Source organism: Chrysemys picta, chromosome 2 (genome assembly GCF_011386835.1).
Source record: "Chrysemys picta bellii isolate R12L10 chromosome 2, ASM1138683v2, whole genome shotgun sequence".
Lineage (NCBI taxonomy): Eukaryota > Metazoa > Chordata > Testudines > Emydidae > Chrysemys > Chrysemys picta.
Window position 1 is genome coordinate 162,295,674 of NC_088792.1, and position 16,273 is coordinate 162,311,946.

At 47.6% G+C, this 16,273-nt stretch overlaps 2 protein-coding genes across 5 annotated transcripts in view; one reads left to right on the top strand and one right to left on the bottom strand.

The window, feature by feature from the left end:
• ADGRA2 (adhesion G protein-coupled receptor A2) overlaps positions 1–4,942 on the top strand; it is a 110,806-nt gene extending 105,864 nt beyond the window's left edge. For both annotated transcript variants that reach the window (XM_042840360.2, XM_005286566.4), the window contains one exon: positions 1,043–4,942. In XM_042840360.2, coding sequence (XP_042696294.2) covers positions 1,043–2,279 — 1,237 coding nt within the window. In that variant the 3' untranslated portion in view covers positions 2,280–4,942. The remainder of the gene's footprint in view (positions 1–1,042) is intronic.
• A 61-nt stretch (positions 4,943–5,003) lies between these two features.
• On the bottom strand, positions 5,004–15,554 carry BRF2 (BRF2 RNA polymerase III transcription initiation factor subunit). 3 transcript variants are annotated; one of them, XR_010598656.1, is made up of 6 exons: positions 15,383–15,553; positions 14,040–14,202; positions 10,317–10,376; positions 9,618–9,939; positions 6,142–6,912; positions 5,004–5,846 (listed from the first exon to the last, which is right to left on the bottom strand). XR_010598656.1 is itself a non-coding variant. In XM_065584678.1 (5 exons), exons 2-5 carry the CDS (start codon positions 14,281–14,283, stop codon positions 6,201–6,203), a joined length of 1,338 nt encoding a protein of 445 aa, XP_065440750.1. In that variant the 5' UTR covers positions 14,284–14,900; positions 15,383–15,554; the 3' UTR covers positions 5,004–6,200. The 3 variants fall into 3 exon arrangements, 2 of the variants coding, with proteins under 2 accessions (XP_065440750.1, XP_005286574.1); XM_065584678.1 differs by having other exon boundaries at positions 5,004–6,912; positions 14,040–14,900; positions 15,383–15,554; XM_005286517.5 differs by having other exon boundaries at positions 5,004–6,912.
• Between the last annotated feature and the right edge of the window lie 719 nt (positions 15,555–16,273).

The window sequence follows — 16,273 nt, forward strand, 5'->3', positions numbered from 1 at the left end:
GTTGGGATCCTCCTTCCAGAAGTTGTTAGGGTATCCTCTCGCACTGAGATTGCCTCTCCAGGGCAGGGAACGCCAGTGTCTAAAAAAAAGGCAGGTGTTAGTAATAGGCAATTCAGTCGTTAGAAACAGAGATAGCTGGGTTTGCAATGCCCAGGAGAACCATGCAGTGACTTGCCTGCCTGGTGTGAAGGTTGCAGATCTCTCGAGGCATCTGGATAGACTTGTGTAGTGCTGGGGAGGAGCCGATGGTCGTGGTACATGTAGGTACCGATGACATAGGGAAGGGTAGGAGAAACATCCTGGAGGCCAAATTTAGGCTGCTAGGAAAGAGACTGAAATCCAGGACCTCTATGGTGGCGTTGTCAGAAATGCTCCTAGTTCCACGTGCGGGACCAGGTAGGCAGGCGGAGCTTCAGAGCCTCAATGCGTGAATGAGGCAATGGTATAGAGAGGAGAGGTTTAGATTCATTAGGAATTGGGCAAACTGTTGGGATAGGAGGAGGAAGGAAGGAAGGATGGGCTCCACCTAAACCAAAGTGGAACCAGACTGCTAGCACTTAACATTAAAAAGGTTGCAGAGCACTTTTTAAACCAGGAGATGAGGGAAAGCCGACTGCTGCACAGGAGTATGTGGATCGGACAGAGACTTCTTTTAGAGGAGAGTCTATTGATAGAGATTCTCTAGGTTTTAGTCGGGAGCAGAGGATGGAAGAGGATCATGTAAGGGCCGGATCAGACACTTCAGAAAAGGGCAGACAAATAAAGAGTGACAAGTTTTTAAAGTGCTTGTATGCAAATGCTAGAATCTACTCCCTCTGGGGTACCTGCCATTGGCTACTGTCTTATGTTCTTAATGCTTACAGAAGGAATCTAGACTCACAAAACCCATATGAATCCCAGCTCTAGATGTGTTTCCTTACCTGTGAAATGTGAATAGTGCCCCAGTCCCAGATCTACTCACAGGCTGGCCCTGAGATGTTGATGACAAGATGAAGCATTAGCAGGGCCAAGGCAGACTCTTAAGCTCTTCTCTCCCCTACAGCTGCTGGCTGGTGTGGAGGCCGAGCCTTGGGGCTTTCTACGTTCCTGTGGCTTTCATTTTGCTCATCACTTGGATTTACTTCCTGTGCACTGGGGTCAACCTCTGGTGCCAGTCAAAGAACCAAAAAGACCCTCCAGTGCCCCTCGAGACCCCCCCAAGGTTGGGTGGCAGCAGCAACCTCTTGACAGACTCAGGCTCCATCTCGGTCACCCTTAACTCCGGGACACCTAGCGCCGACGTGGATGGCGTCTACTCGTTGAAGATGCAGTTCTGGGCACTGCTGATCACCCATTTCTTGTACATTGCACTGTGGACATTTGGGGCCGTGGCCGTGTCCCAGCGCTGGTACCTGAACGTCATCTTTAGCTGCCTCTACGGGGTAACGGCTGTGGCACTGGGACTCTTCATCTTCATCCACCACTGTGCCCGGCGTCGAGACGTGCAGAACTCCTGGTTTGCCTGCTGCCCATCCTACAGGAATGCGCTGCCCATGCAAGCCTATGTCCACCCGGGCCTGGCGGCAGAGGAGGGCTCGCAGATCTTCATCGGGTGCAACCCCGAGGTGGCTCATTCCATCAAGTCCTCTTCCTCACCCAGCAGCACCAACTCCACTGTGGGCCACTGCAAGCTCACCAACCTGCAGGTAGCTCAGAACCAGGCAGAGAGCTGCCCCCTACCACGGCCAGCCTGCTACGAAGAGACGGAGCTGGCCAACAACAAGAACGCCGGCGCGGCCAGGTATGCTAACAACATACATGGGCGCAGGAACCACAAGAGCAGAACTAAGCAGTACCGGGAGGGGAAGCACCACCGCTTGAAGGTGCTGCGGGGGCCTTCTTCGGATCACCCCTCCAGCGAGAGTGGAAGCCTCCACAACAGCCATTCCGAGAGCTACCACAGCAGCAGAAACAGCCCCCTGAACAACAGCCGCCTAGGACCGAGGGTAGCAGCTGTGCAGGAGGGGGATGCTGCTCTGACCCAATCCGAAGGGAGCGACGGTGGTAGCAGCGGCCATCGGGTTCCTGACTTCAGCAGAGCTCAGAGGAGAAGCGCTAGCAGGGACAACCTCAAACAGGCCCACACCATCGAGAAAGAGACTAAGCGGAGATCCTACCCGCTCAATGTGGCCAACCAGAACGGGGGGCTGAAAGGCAGTAAGTACGATATAAACCTCACCGGTGCAGAGAGCATGGCCGGCATGAAGACCGGCCTCTGGAAGAGCGAAACAACCGTCTAGAGCGCTGAAGGGTCCGGGCAGCTAGAGTATCCCAGCATGTTTCTCCTCGGGCAAAGGAGCAGCTCGCTCAGCCAGCGGCAGGGCGTGGGGAATGGCGCTGCTAACTGAAGGAAGTGCACTACAGGGGCCTGGGTGGTACTGTCCAGGATGTTTGAATTCCTCTGTCAATCAGCAGGTAACGGTGGGGCTTGTTCCACCTGGGTGCTGGAATGGCGAGAGTCAGAGCACAGCACCCAGCTGAGCACATCGACAAGCCTCATCTAATTCTCAATGGACACAGGAGCACTAAGATCTTAAGGTGAAAGACAATCATTGCAATTCAGGCTGCTGAGGAGCAATCTTATTTTAATCACTTCTGCATGTCACGGGAGACTGATTCTAAAGGCTATTTTATAAATCTACAGAAGAAAAATGTTTATTTTTCAAATCTATATTATTGTATGTATATATGTATAGACTGACTGGTAGCTGATGGAAGTGCCTCCATGTTACACAATCGGTGTTCTAGGAGCAGCGAGTCTCCCCTTAGGAGTTTTGGCAAGAACTTACTTTTGCCATCCAGTGTCGGTTAGTAGACCGGAACTAGCTCCTTCGTGCAAAGACGCTGCAGTAGAGATGTGGCTGTTTCATCCTTATGAAAAACACATTTTCAGACAGAGAGACTTTAATGACAAGTATTTGAGCTGACTGTTCTTAAATGTATATTTAGCCCTATGGGTTACTGAGCTACCAAAGTAAAAGCCATAGTTAAAAATGAACAAGAGGTAAGATAAGAAAAAGCTCCAAGCAAAGTAAATTGTCTGCATCTGACAGACACTAAAATCGCTGCAGGAAAACTGCTCTCGAGCTGGGTTAAACACCCTCCGAAGCCCATGCTCTGCAAAAGGATTGTTCGCTGCAGCAAAGAGGCTTCAGGGGCATTATTTTGTATGTATGTTACGCTCACTGTGAAAGTCTCGTGCCTTGTGTGTTGGGAGTACTGGCTACTCGGGAGGGAACCAAAGAGTTGGACAGTGGGCAGAGGTACAGATATCGATACTGGCCCATAAATCCCATTTAGCATGTTCAAAAATGTTTCATTTTGCTCTTGAAGCAAAAACCATTTACATGAATGTGAATAGATCATTCAGAGTCGACCGATCCAAGAGGAAAGAACATTTTACAGACTAGGGCTGGTTCTATTAAGTGAAAAGAATCTTGCTAAACTAGTAGGGCAATTGTTCAGGCCACACAGGGTCAGAGAAAAACTGATTTAGGTAAGTGTATATATAACTCATCCTTCCTAATAGGTTTTTAAAAGGGCTGGTACTTGGCTAAGCACTTGATTTTTTTTATTGGACAAACAAGTGCCCTTTTTCTAGTGTAAAATATAAAGCAGCTCCTTGCTATAAATACAGACAGGTCCCAGAGCCTGGTGTTGAAAAGGAGCCTTTGGTTAAAATGTTTATAGAAAAATGTCTCCTAAAAAAGGAAGTTGCCATTCAAAACAGTGCCCAGCAATAAGTTTCATGTTCCAGTTGTGTTAGCATGAGCTGAGAGTTGCTGCCAATTCCACTACCTATCACTAAAGAAACATAGTGAGAACTCATGAGGAGAAAACCGAGCATCTTTAGCTTGTGAGGCATTGAACTGGGGTACTCAAGCCACCAGTAATAACCTAACCAGTGGATGAAGAAAGAAACAGCCCTTAGAATTCTCCTCTCCCCTCTGTCCTGCTGTTCGGCACTCATTCCCTACACAGAATTTGCGTTTGCCTTTCAAAAGGAGTTTTGACCGGAGGTCAGCTGAGAAGAGACCTGTGGTGCAGTTCAGAGAAGATAATTTTACCCTTGTTCCTATAGTCAGCAGGGAGACCCGGTGCCTTAATTGTTCTCCTGCTATTTTGGCTGCTTTTGTCCTACTTGAAATCAAAGGAGGATTAGAAGAGTGAGGCACATTGCCTTGGACACAGGACTACAAGCCAGGAACCTCCTGCACTCTAAGCCCAGCTCTGATACAGACTCCTCTTTGTGGCTGGAGCCAAGTCACAACCTCTGTGCCCCTGTAAAAATGGGTATCAACACTTCGCTACCTCCCAAGGGGTTAGTTATGGACTGAAGTGCTAGAAGGCATGCATGGAGCCAGCATTCAGCCACAAGCCAGTGCTCATGTCCACACCATTTCTAAGAGATTTGGGGTGGAAAGATGCAGGAGTTAACAAATTATACAGCACTTACAAGATTTTCTCTATTTCTTCCTCTCCATTCTGAATCCCCCTCCCCTCCCTCTATCGCTGAAAAACCTATGGGCTTACACTGCAGCGCTACTACCCCCCAGCCTTGTTAGACTTCCCCCTGTTTAAACGTGCTTTGTATTTAATACAATTTGAATCAGATGCTGATACCCCAACCTACACACTCTTGCTGATGCTGAACGTGTTATATGCTTGCTGCACTGTGACAGTATTATATAAAAGCTTTGTATTACACTTATTTTGTCTGTTTACATTACAAGCAAATGACATATCAACAGAGCTTCTTGCAATATACATGGGGGAGGGAGCGGGAAAAAAGTGCCAAAGAAAATGTGTTTAAAGGGTTGGGGGGTTTTGCATTTTTTTTATATAAACCGAATGTTTCTAGCAGATATGTTTTGTTTTAATATATTAAAGATGTGCAAATCTACTGAGAAGTGATGTTGCTTGTTTTAGGCCCTTGGTCCCCAATACAATGACAGACCCTTCAGCACAGCAAGGTCATTTCTTTTATTGAATTTGGCTGTACTTAGATATCAACAAATGGTGCCATAATCGTACAAAGAAAGGATTCAGAATTCCAGCAGCTTCACATAATAAATTTAACAGCCAAGGTCAGAACTGTTTTCCTTACTAGGCAGAGGGCAACGCTAGCTTCCCAACAGTATTATTAGGGATGTCTCTGATATCCAAGCCAACCCAACCCACTATCTGTCCCCGTGGTAGTGGCCCCAAGACTGATCTTGTAGTGTGATGCCCACACGTGGTCTAAAACACAGAGCGTTCATATTGCTCACCGAGGGAAACAGGCACTACATTTTGAAAAAAGCCTTAACAGCAAATGAAAGTGGCAGTTCTACTAGATCACAAACAATGCAGCTGAGCTCTAGTGAAACAACATAGCAGGGTCACACTTCATGGGAAGGAACTCAAATGAACCAAGTGCCAAACAGCAAGGTTGGAACACTGAGCTTTCACCAAGTGTTACTCCGTTTTAGACAGGAAAAAAGTACTCTCTTTCTCCTCCAGCTCTCCAAAGGTAAATGCATAACCCTGATATTGTTCTATAATAATTAATGGAAGGCTTGTGTGCCCTGAGCAGCCCTGAGAAATGAACTGGCTGACCTATTGAAGGGCCCTCCTCATCCAAATAATCCTACAATTTAGGGCAAGAAATGCAAAGCAATTAGTCCTAACCAAAACCACACAGATCATGTTTCTATTGACAGGCACAATAGAATTACTTACCCATGCTACTGCCGCCACCTTCGATCAGTACACAGACAAGTTAGACTCGCTTGTAAGGGCTGCACCAGGACGATGCTGGAGAACATCTGGATTTCAACAAAATGACTAACTGTAAATTGGTAAGAGAACGTCCTGAAGGCATTTCTGGCAGCCATGTTGATTATTTCTAACAAACTAAACAGTTTCCCTAGGAAAGTCTCAGTTAGGAAGTCATTCTGGTATTTTAATTTTCTGCCCCAGCAGAACTAGGAGACATATTGTCATTTACTTACAATTCCTCCCCGCAGCATGGAACACTTAAGAGGCCCCATTATCCTATTTCTCCAGTGGGAAGCGTGTCCGCTAGCAGTGCCGCAGACAGCTGTGCTGGAGAATTCATACCTTTGCTTCAGGTGGCTAATTCTTAGTGCCTTTGCCCATGTTGCTCTTGGGAGCTCAATTCAGTGCCAGGCCTGGGCCTTGCTGAACTCCTGCATCTCCTCCTGGCTCCGCAGGTATTGCTCTATTTCGCTGTCCGAAATGGCCTCGTCTCCAGTGATAGCCTGGTCCGAAGGGCTCAGGGCTGCTGTTCGAAGTCTCTTCCTGGGGTTTATAAGGCACGGTGGCAGCAAAGGTCTCCGTACGCTGCTGCATTTCTGTTTGCCCCCAGGGTGGCAGCCCTCAGCTTGGGCCGAGCACCCTGCAGCTTGTGGTGAACTCACAGAGCCATCGCCCACTGCTGTGGCACTTTGATCCTCAGTGTCTCCTGAGCTAAAGGAGCTTCTCAGCAGGAAGTGTCGGTGCTGGAGCAGGTCCCCGATGTGTTTGACCACAGTCTTTTTGTCCACGTTGAGCACGCGCAGCCAGGCCAGCTGGGAGGCCATTCTCAAGAGGATGTCGTTGAGCTCCTTCAGCCTCAGGTGGGCCGGTGGAGGTAGGTCTGTACCTGCCATCTTACAGAAGCGAGCGAAGGTGCATGTCAGGCGCCCCACGGGCTGCAGCGACTGCCACGCAAGGTAGGCCGCAGCAGTGACGATGGGAATGGGATGCCGGCCTGTCACCAGCCACGTCTCACTGGCCAGCTCCACAATCTGGATTGTTCGGGCAACCATCTTTTCCTTGTCCTCAGCAAATTTGGCAGGGACGCTGGCTGAACTCTGGAACAGCTTGAAACTGAGAAAACAAAGAGAGCCCATTAGCTATATTGCTGCATTGGGTATCAGAGGTAGAAGGAAGCCATTAGATCATTAAGTCCATCGTGCTGCAAGGGCAGGGGAGGTGTCAGGTATTACTGGGGCCCTACCAAATGCATAGTCCACTGTGATCAATTTCATGGCCAAAGGGTTTTAAAATTGGTTAATTTCAGGTTTTCAGATGTTTACATCTGAAATTTCATGGTGTTGTAACTGGGGATCCTGACCCAAAAGGAGGTCATGGGGGGGTTGCAAAGCTGTTGAGGGGAGAGGGCTGCAGGGCCACCCTCATTTCTTCACTGCATTCAACGTAGCCATGCAGCTTCCTGCAGCCGGGGGGGGGGGGAGAGGGGGAAGGTACCCAGAGGTGGGTCTGATCCTTCCCCAGCCCAGAGAAACAGCTAGGAGCCCCCAGCTGGGGCACCCCAGCCCTGCCTCTCCCACTCCCCTCCAATAGCTAGATTTCCTGGGGAAGGGCTGATTTCACAGTCTGTGACGTGTTTTTCAGGGCTGTGAATCTGGTAGGGCCCTAGGTATTACATGGCCACAGCACTGTCGGAGGCTTCCAATGTGCAACACACACATCAAAGTGCAATCCTCTCTGCAAACGGCCTCGGGTGGCTCCCATACTCATCCTCAGTCTCTCCACCTAATTTGCTTGGTTTACACAGGTTATTATTGAAATGTACAGTGCCAACAGCTGGCTAGGCCTTCCAGGAGAAATGCAAGACCTCGGACAGGCTTTCCACGCATTCGCTTTCTGCTGTAGGTGAGCAAGGACTACACCACCGGGCCTCAGAAACAGGGAGAGAGGGCAAGAAGAAAGAAGTGAAATTCTAGCCAGTCCTATGAGTCTCGAGACAACGGGAGAGAAGCAATAAGTCTCATGGTTGTTTAGACCCCTCAGATTACAAGGCCAGAAGGGCTCTTTTCTAGTCTGACCTCTTGCTTAACAGGCCACAGGACTACCCTGAATTAGTTCAGTTTGTATTAGAGCAGATGCTTTAAAAATCATCCAACATGGATTTAAAATTTGGCAGTGATGGAGAATTGTTCCACTGGTTAATTACCCTCACTGTTAAAAATGTGCATCTAATTTCTAGTCTGAATTTGTCACTCACCTACAACATTTAGGGAGGCACTGAGATACCACGGTGATGGGCAGAGGGCAAAAATCAATGAATTTACAGTGTAGAAGGTATACAGTATGTGTGAGTGAAAGACACACAGAGGGAGAGGAGAGACCACAAAAAGCAGAGGGATTAAAGATTGACAGTGCCCTTTTTTAGAGATAGAAGAGGAAAGACTTCAATATCTTGTTTGTTAATACTTCTGGCTTTTCTAACTGCCAGCACTGCGAATTTCCCCTGCGCTCTGACACTCCAGATTGGGCTTTCTAGCTAGTACATCTCCAATATTAAAAAATTCTCTAACTGGAATGCAGTTTGATAATTTTATTATGCCCAGTAGAACCCAGCCTGCTCACTAACAGCAGTACAAACAGAACAGAGCAACCATAATTAAACCAGATGAACCTGTAACCAGCTACACGGGGAGCAGATCTGTTAAAAATAGAGGCGATATTTATACTTAGTCACTTTTCTTACAATAATGGCACTATGAGCCTTGTAGCCCATTCACCGAACACACCTAGGACTTAGGTGAGCACCGGCCCTTTCTACATATGGAAAAATGGAGACAGACAGGTAAAGTCTCTCCACACCAAGCTGATACACTGAGTCAACAGTGGAATTGGGAATAAACCCAAGTCCAAGCACCTGGCATGTCCCCTGCTCTAGTCACAAGACAACACTGCCTCACAAGTGGCATTTTTATAGCACTTCATCAGCGAACAATACACAAGGATTGCTTCACTTGACACTGAAATGCAGTCTGGTAGAATAGGGCAGCTGTTTAAGAACACTTAACACACAGTGTATCCAGGTGGAATTCTACAGTATAGGTTAGAGAAGCAAAATATAGTCTGCTTAAATGTAACCTCACTAGCAGTGGCACAAAAGGGGTTACAGATTTAGTGCCCAAAGAGGTTTATTATTATTTATTTATATTACCGTAGCCCCCAGGAGCACCAGTCATTGACCAGGACCCCCATCCTGACAGGCACTGTACAAAACAGAACAAACTGGCCTCCCCTGGCACTCTGGGATCAGAAAAGCTACCTAAGAGTTGGCTTCCCATGCCCTGGCTGCAATTAACAAGTGTCCTAGAGCCTCCCATCTCTTTCACATCACCAAAGGAGTGGTTAGTCTGGGGCAATACAGGAGGAAGCTTTAGTTTGTATCCCAGTCAATACAAGAACACATGGATGCATTTACATGAGCACAACACTTAGAGGGGCTATGCTCCAGTTGTGAAACACCATGACCACAAGTTCAAATCTCAGTAGGATTCATTGTTCTGGATCAGATAAACTGAATGTGGGCCTTTCAGACAGGGCTCTAAAACAGAAGTCCCTTCTGCCATGTATGGACTTTAAAGATCCCAAGGGACAAAGCTTTGCCTTAATGTTCTTGGCCAAAGCTACCCCCATTCCATGGTAGTACAGCTTGCTGTGTCCATGGTTGTAGTCTTTCACCCCACAGGCGGCTGTGTTTTAGTTATGCCTATAGCATTTGGAAGCCATTTGGATCCTCTATTGTGAATGGTGTCAGCTGGTTACATTACCTGTTAAGGTGTGTTTTCACCAGATCCGTCAGGCTCAGGGCTGGCACATCCAGTTCAAGCTCTTTCAGGACGCACAGGTAGACGCTGGCAAACAACTCCTTGTCTGCGTAGAGCAGGGAGCAGATAGTACCCATGGTCAGGGGCCAGTTGTGCTGCCGGCAGGTCACAAAGACACAGCAGCCTACTAGAATCTCCTTCTTCTCCAAGCTGACTAAGTGGAAGGAGGGGTGTTCAATTGCTCGCTGGAAATAGGACAGGGCTGTGTCTTCAAACACAGCTGGGAGATAGAGGACTTTGCAGAGATCCTGGACACGCTTGATCCCTGTGGGAAAACCCCATGATGCTTTTAACATTAGCACAAAACGTTTCTTTAACCATACCACAGCGTGATACTGCAGTGCAGCAAACCCTCAGCCAAAGCCAGGGGGAGCAACATGGCAGTGTGGCAATTTAAGCCTTGTCATCTGCCCACGGCAACTTTTGCCCATTTCTCTTCATGCAGCTGGGAAGGTTTTCCCGAAGGTTCCCCTGGGCTCAGAACTAGTCACTTGTGAAAAGTTAGCAGCTCCCTGTGGCTTTTAGAAAAATGAGGGGTATGAGGAACAGATTGTACAATCTGAATGGTAGTCTCTTCTCGGCCAGAGCATCATGCAGAGTCTTAGTGTTGCAAGAAAGGAATAATTAAAAAAAAGCTCTCACCTCGTAGCTTACAGCGGCTCAGCTGCTCATTCTGGCCGGTACTCCGTGAATATGTCACTTCTGGAAAACAACAAGCATCAGGCAAAGCAGCCACTTTCAGGGGTGGAGTGGAATGTGAGATCTATGATTGGTGCTACTGAAGACACCAGATTTCAGTTTCCAAGGCTGGTCATTCTCCTTATATCCACAGAACAGGTACCAGCAGCACAGACAACAGTGCAGGCTCTCTCAAGCATGCCTCATGCCATTTGCCTCAATCCTGAACTAAAAAGAGACAGCCCCCCTCACTCTCTAGGGTGAATGGTGTTCAGTTCTCACGGGCCATTCGCTTCTTTGATTCTCTACAGATTGCCAGCAAAGGTTGTAGTCTGTTAGAGCTATTATAATTACAGTGAATACATTTATGAAAGTGGTGTACCAAGAACTTCTGCGCTTTAGGTCTGGTACACCAGATCTTCAAGTTTGAGACCCTCTGCCATAACTGATGTGGGTCATTGATTCCTCAGCCTTGGGGAGAGGGAGAAAGGAGAGCTACTCATAGGTACATATCAGATCCAATCAATCTATATGGCATAAACATTACCCTCCTCACAATCAAATCCGTTTTAAGTAGTCAACCATGAAATCTGCAAATAAAGTTTTATGGGGAGAGAAAAAAAAAAAGTGAACAAGATTATACTGGAAGCCACTTGGGGATACTTTACCATAATTACTTAAAAGGATGTTTGCCAGGACATATTTGTTTTTAAATGTAGTTTTGTAAAAAAGTGAGCTGGTACAAAACCTTTCAGCCAAATATAAATGCTTCCAGGACATATTTAAAGATCCCTGTTTTTAGAAGAATAATCTGCAGCCTGTGCAATACAAACATCACAGTATTCACTTCAGCATGAGAACCAGAAAATGAAACTGATTAGTGTATTTTCATCTGCAAACCAAACAAACCAGCTTACTAAAAGTTAAAGATCATTCTTTAAGAATTAATCCAAGGTTCTATTTGCACCATAGGCAAGAAAGTTTGTTTTCATGTTTGTTTGTTTTTTAAAATGTGTGATTTTTAACCTGTCAGTGTCTCATAAGTAGGGCTCTACCAAATTCACCGTACATTTTGGTTAATTTCACACTCATGGGATTTTAAAAATCATAAATTTCATGATTCCAGCTATTTAAATCTGAAATTTCACAGTGTTGTAGTTGTAGGGGTCCTGACCCAAAAAGAAGTTGCGGGGGGTGTTGCAGGGTTATTGTAGAGGGGGTTGTGGTACTGCTCCTTCAGTGCTGGGTAGCAGCAGGGCAGAAATAAAGATGGCATGGTATGGTATTGCCACCCTTACTTCTGCGCTGCTGCTGGCGGGGCATTGCCTTCAGAGCTGGGCACCCAGCCAACAATCATAAGAACATAAGAATGGCCATACTGGGTCAGACCAAGGGTCCGTCCAGCCCAGCATCCTGTCTGCCGACAGTGGCCAATGCCAGGTGCCCCAGAGGAAGTGAACCTAACAGGCAACGATCGAATGATCTTTCTCCTGCCGTCCATCTCCACCCTCTGACAAACAGAGTCTAGGGACACCATTCCTTACCCATCCTGGCTAATAGCCATTAATGGACTTAACCTCCATGAATTTATCCAGTTCTCTTTTAAAGGCTGTTATAGTCCTAGCCTTCACAACCTCCCCAGGCAAGGAGTTCCACAGGATGACCGTGTGCTTTGTGAAGAAGAACTTCCTTTTATTTGTTTTAAACCTGCTGCCTATTAATTTCATTTGGTGGCCCCTAGTTTTTATATTATGGGAACAAGTAAATAACTTTTCCTTATTCACTTTCTCCACACCTCTCATGATTTTATATATTTCTATCATATCCCCCTTAGTCTCCTCTTTTCCAAACTGAAAAGTCCTAGCCTCTTTAATCTCTCCTCATATAGGACCCATTCCAAACCCCTAATCATTTGAGTTGCCCTTCTCTGAACCTTTTCTAATGCCAGTATATCTTTTTTGAGATGAGACCACATCTGTACGCAGTATTCGAGATGTGGGCATACCATGGATTTATATAAAGGGCAATAAGATATACTCCGTCTTATTCTCAATCCCCTTTTTAATGATTCCTAACATCCTGTTTGCTTTCTTGACCGCAGCTGCACACTGCGTGGACGTCTTCAGAGAACTATCCACAATGACTCCAAGATCTCTTTCCTGATTCGTTGTAGCTAAATTAGCCCCCATCATATTGTACGTGTAGTTCAGGTTATTTTGTCCAATGTGCATTACTTTACATTTATCCACATTACATTTCATTTGCCATTTTGTTGCCCAATCACTTAGTTTTGTGAGATCTTTTTGAAGTTCGTCACAGTCTGCTTTGGTCTTAACTATCTTGAGCGGTTTAGTATCGTCTGCAAACTTTGCCACTTCACTGTTTACACCTTTCTCCAGATCATTTATGAATAAATTGAATAGGACTGGTCCTAAGACTGACCCTTGGGGAACACCACTAGTTACCCCTCTCCATTCCAGTCGCTGCTCTCCAGCCACCCACTTCTGAAGGCAGTGCAGAAGTGTGACAATACTGCAAACCCCTAAAATAAAACTTTGCGATCCCCCTGCAGCCTCCTTTTGGGTCAGGACCCCCAATTTGAGAAATGCTTGTCTTTCCTGTGAAATCTGCATAGTATAGGGCAGGGGTTGGCAACCTGCAGCATGCGAGCCGATTTTTACTGGCACGCTGCTGCCAGCCAAGGTCCCGGCTGCTGGCACCGCTCACCCCGCTGCCTGCCTGGATGAACAGAATCCTAGGCCGGCAGCGGGCTGAGTGGGGCCGACGGCCGGGACTCCGGACCGTCAGCTGGCTGAGCGGCTCAGCGTGCTGCCGGTCTGGGGTTCCATCCACCGGCCCCTGCCAGCCGGGGTCCCTGCCGCCAGCCCTGCTCAGCCCGCTGCTAGTCTGGGGTTCAGTTGGGGGGCCCCTGTAAATGTAAAATTTATTACTGGCACATGAAACCTTAAATTACTGAAGATTTGGCACGCCCCTTCTCAAAGGTTGCCGACCCCGATATAGGGTAAAAGCACACAAAAGACCAGATTTCACAGGCCGTGATGTGATTTTCATGGCTGTGAATTTGGTAGGGCCCCTACTTATAAGACTCAAGTGCAGGTTTCACTGCTGCTATATCATGATTATTTTCACTCAAAAAGTCATGAATTCCAAGATTCTCATGTTTTTAAAAAAAATCACTATTTTATATTTTGGCATTTTTACATGAAGAGGTAGTTGAATGTTTCTGCAGACAGCCAAAGCAATCTCTGTATGTTGGAGAAATAAGTTAAAACCAGGACTACAGGAGCAAGATAAGTCTGCAGGAACTCTCATAGTTAGGACTAGTTGTTTGTAATACAGGTGGAAGAAGGGAGTCAATTTTATGCTCTCTCTGATTTGGGGGAAGAAACGTGGGTTATGAGACATCATTCCAGGCCTGCTCTTCTCGGTGCCTTTGTAAAGTTTAAAACAGCAATTTATCTCCTACTCTTTTTTCTGCACAGTTTTTAGGGCAAAAAAGACTTTTGATTAAAATATTTTCCAAAATTCTGAGCAATGGGTGGTTTTGTTTGTTTGAAATCTCTGCCTCCCTGTCCTCATGACTACATGATGACTTTTCATGCCATGTACACAAAGCCCTGTGGATTTTGACATATTTATGCAAACTAAAATCAGTGTTTGTTTGACCTTGTAAATGTTCTTCATCTTGGAAAGTGGTTGTCAAGAGGCCCTCGGTGAGGATAAACCCACAGTCAGCACACACCAGTTGGTTCTGAGCATAATGTGCATCCTCCACAATTTCAGAGGAGCCACAATCAGGGCATTTTCTCTGGCCCGACATCTTGAAAACCTGCAAGTCGAATTGAGACAGATTTAAAGATTTTATTAAGATGTTTAAAAAAAAAAAGTGAACGGTACAGAGTTTAAGCATAGAAGTTTCTTGTTATCAGGGAATAACATACAGCTTATCGAGTTAGCAGGATTTGGTTTAAGATCAGGTGGCATAAGGAATACATAAACTGCAATATCCCCGATTGGGGTAAAAGGTTGATGGATCAAAGTACAGGCATTGAGATAGGAGGGTATGAAGTTAATAAAGTGGCTATGTTCGGATGTGGAGTATAATGAGTGGATATGATGATAAGGATGGATTGACCCTCATTTGGTGAGCTTTAATGTTCAGGGAGTTTATGGTTCCAGTTTATATGATCCAACGGATAAAGACTCTTGGTCCCTTTCTCATGGTCGAAGAACGATGTCACTCTGGCTCACGCCTCCTGGTACTGTCGGTGGCCAGTGATGTGCTCGATGTAGATGTCCCTGGACCATCGGATGGTGTCAGAGACCATGAAGCGCCACATGAGCCATGGGTAGCGTCGACCGATACCGCAGGTCCGCAGCACACCCTTGTTGCAGGGGTCCCAGGCGCCCAGGGCTCCGACGATCAGGGTGTCCAGCTGCACCTCGTAGTCCTTCGCTCTCAGGGTGTCGGCCAGGGGAGTGTACTTTTCCAGCTTACGAGCTCGGGCTTCGCGAAATGCCGGGGTCCTGTTCTCAAAGGAGACCGTGACGTCGATGAGGATGATATTTTTCTAAACTCTTCCTTCATAGAAGCTCAGCCGTTTGAGCCAAGGCTGTAATGTGGCTTAAAGTTTTCCATATACACCATTTAAAAAACCAGCAGGCTTAAGCTGCATCAGCAGAACTAGGAAGCGAGGAGCAGCCAAACTCCCAACTCCGGCTGGCCTCACTCGCCTGAGTGATGGAAACGCCTGCCCAAGTCAGGGCTCTTGCGAGTTGTAGCTGATTTTGCAGGGAATTGGGAGAGGGCAGATCCCTGTTTCAATTGCTCTCCTCCCCCTTCCAATATCATCCCCTGCAGCCTCCCAGGAGATCCCCCCCGCCCGCCAGCTCTGGGCTCACAACGTCCCTCCGCCCCGCCCCGCCCCGCCCCTAGGCTCAACCTCTACCCAGCCCCTTACCACGGTCTCCCCGGCCCGGATCTCCCCTACAGGCCCCCAAACCCTCACCTCTCCCGCGGGCTCGGGCAGCAGCAGCCACCGCCTTCCCACTCGCAAACGGAACTAGACGCCCCCCGCACGGACGGGGGTGTCTTTAGATCGCTGCACCCTGCCCACGCTAGCCGCGGAGAAAACACGATCGCCTCCGTCACATCCGGTCCGGCCGAACGGCTGCGTCCGAGTAGAGGCAGTACCCCCGTAACCGCGTTCCGCCCTTTTCCTGGGCTTCGCACGCCATTGGGTGGGGAGGGGTGAGCTGAAGGGGAGGCACCTGTGCCATGGGGTTGGCGTGGTGCTGGCAGCGGCAGCGCTCGGGACAAAGGGGCGAGCAAGGAGCCGGCAGACACCATTGCAACCAGGGCGCCTATATATCGTCCACCCTCCACCCGTGACAGATCGCTGCACCCCCACGCTGGAGCTCACATGTCAATAGCCCCTACCCGCCTTCTGCCCCCAAACATTGTAACGTAGTTAGTGCACCTCGCTCCTGAAATGACCGACACGAGCTTTTCCTTGGGGACCCACCAACCCCTGTATCTTCTGGCTCCTAGAACACAACCTCCTACAAATCAGTCAATGGCCATCATGTAACTAACCCATTAATCCTTTAGCCACGCCCCGCCCCCCACCCCACCCTTTAAACTAGAGGAGAGGAATCTAAATGGGCTCATCAGTATTACCATATGGGACAGAAAAAGTAGATGGTACTAGGACTGTCTGCTCACTGGGGTATGGACCAGCAGATGGCACCCTCGCTTTGCATTTACAGCTAAAACACGTTCGGTAGCAATTGAACGCCTAGCCCTAGATCCATATTATTTTTAGCAGAAGAATAGTAAACATGGAACATACAGGTAAAGAGAACCCAACAGCCATGACCAGACCCATGCTCTAAACCAG

Coding starts and splice junctions, on each gene's coding strand:
- BRF2 (XM_065584678.1), bottom strand. CDS start 14,283: ATGCTTAAACTCTGTACCGTTCACTTTTTTTTTTTAAACATCTTAATA. Junction 9,940..10,316: donor GAGCCGCTGTAAGCTACGAG/GTGAGAGCTTTT, acceptor GTTTTCCCACAG/GGATCAAGCGTGTCCAGGAT. Junction 6,913..9,617: donor GTGAAAACACACCTTAACAG/GTAATGTAACCA, acceptor TTGTTTTCTCAG/TTTCAAGCTGTTCCAGAGTT.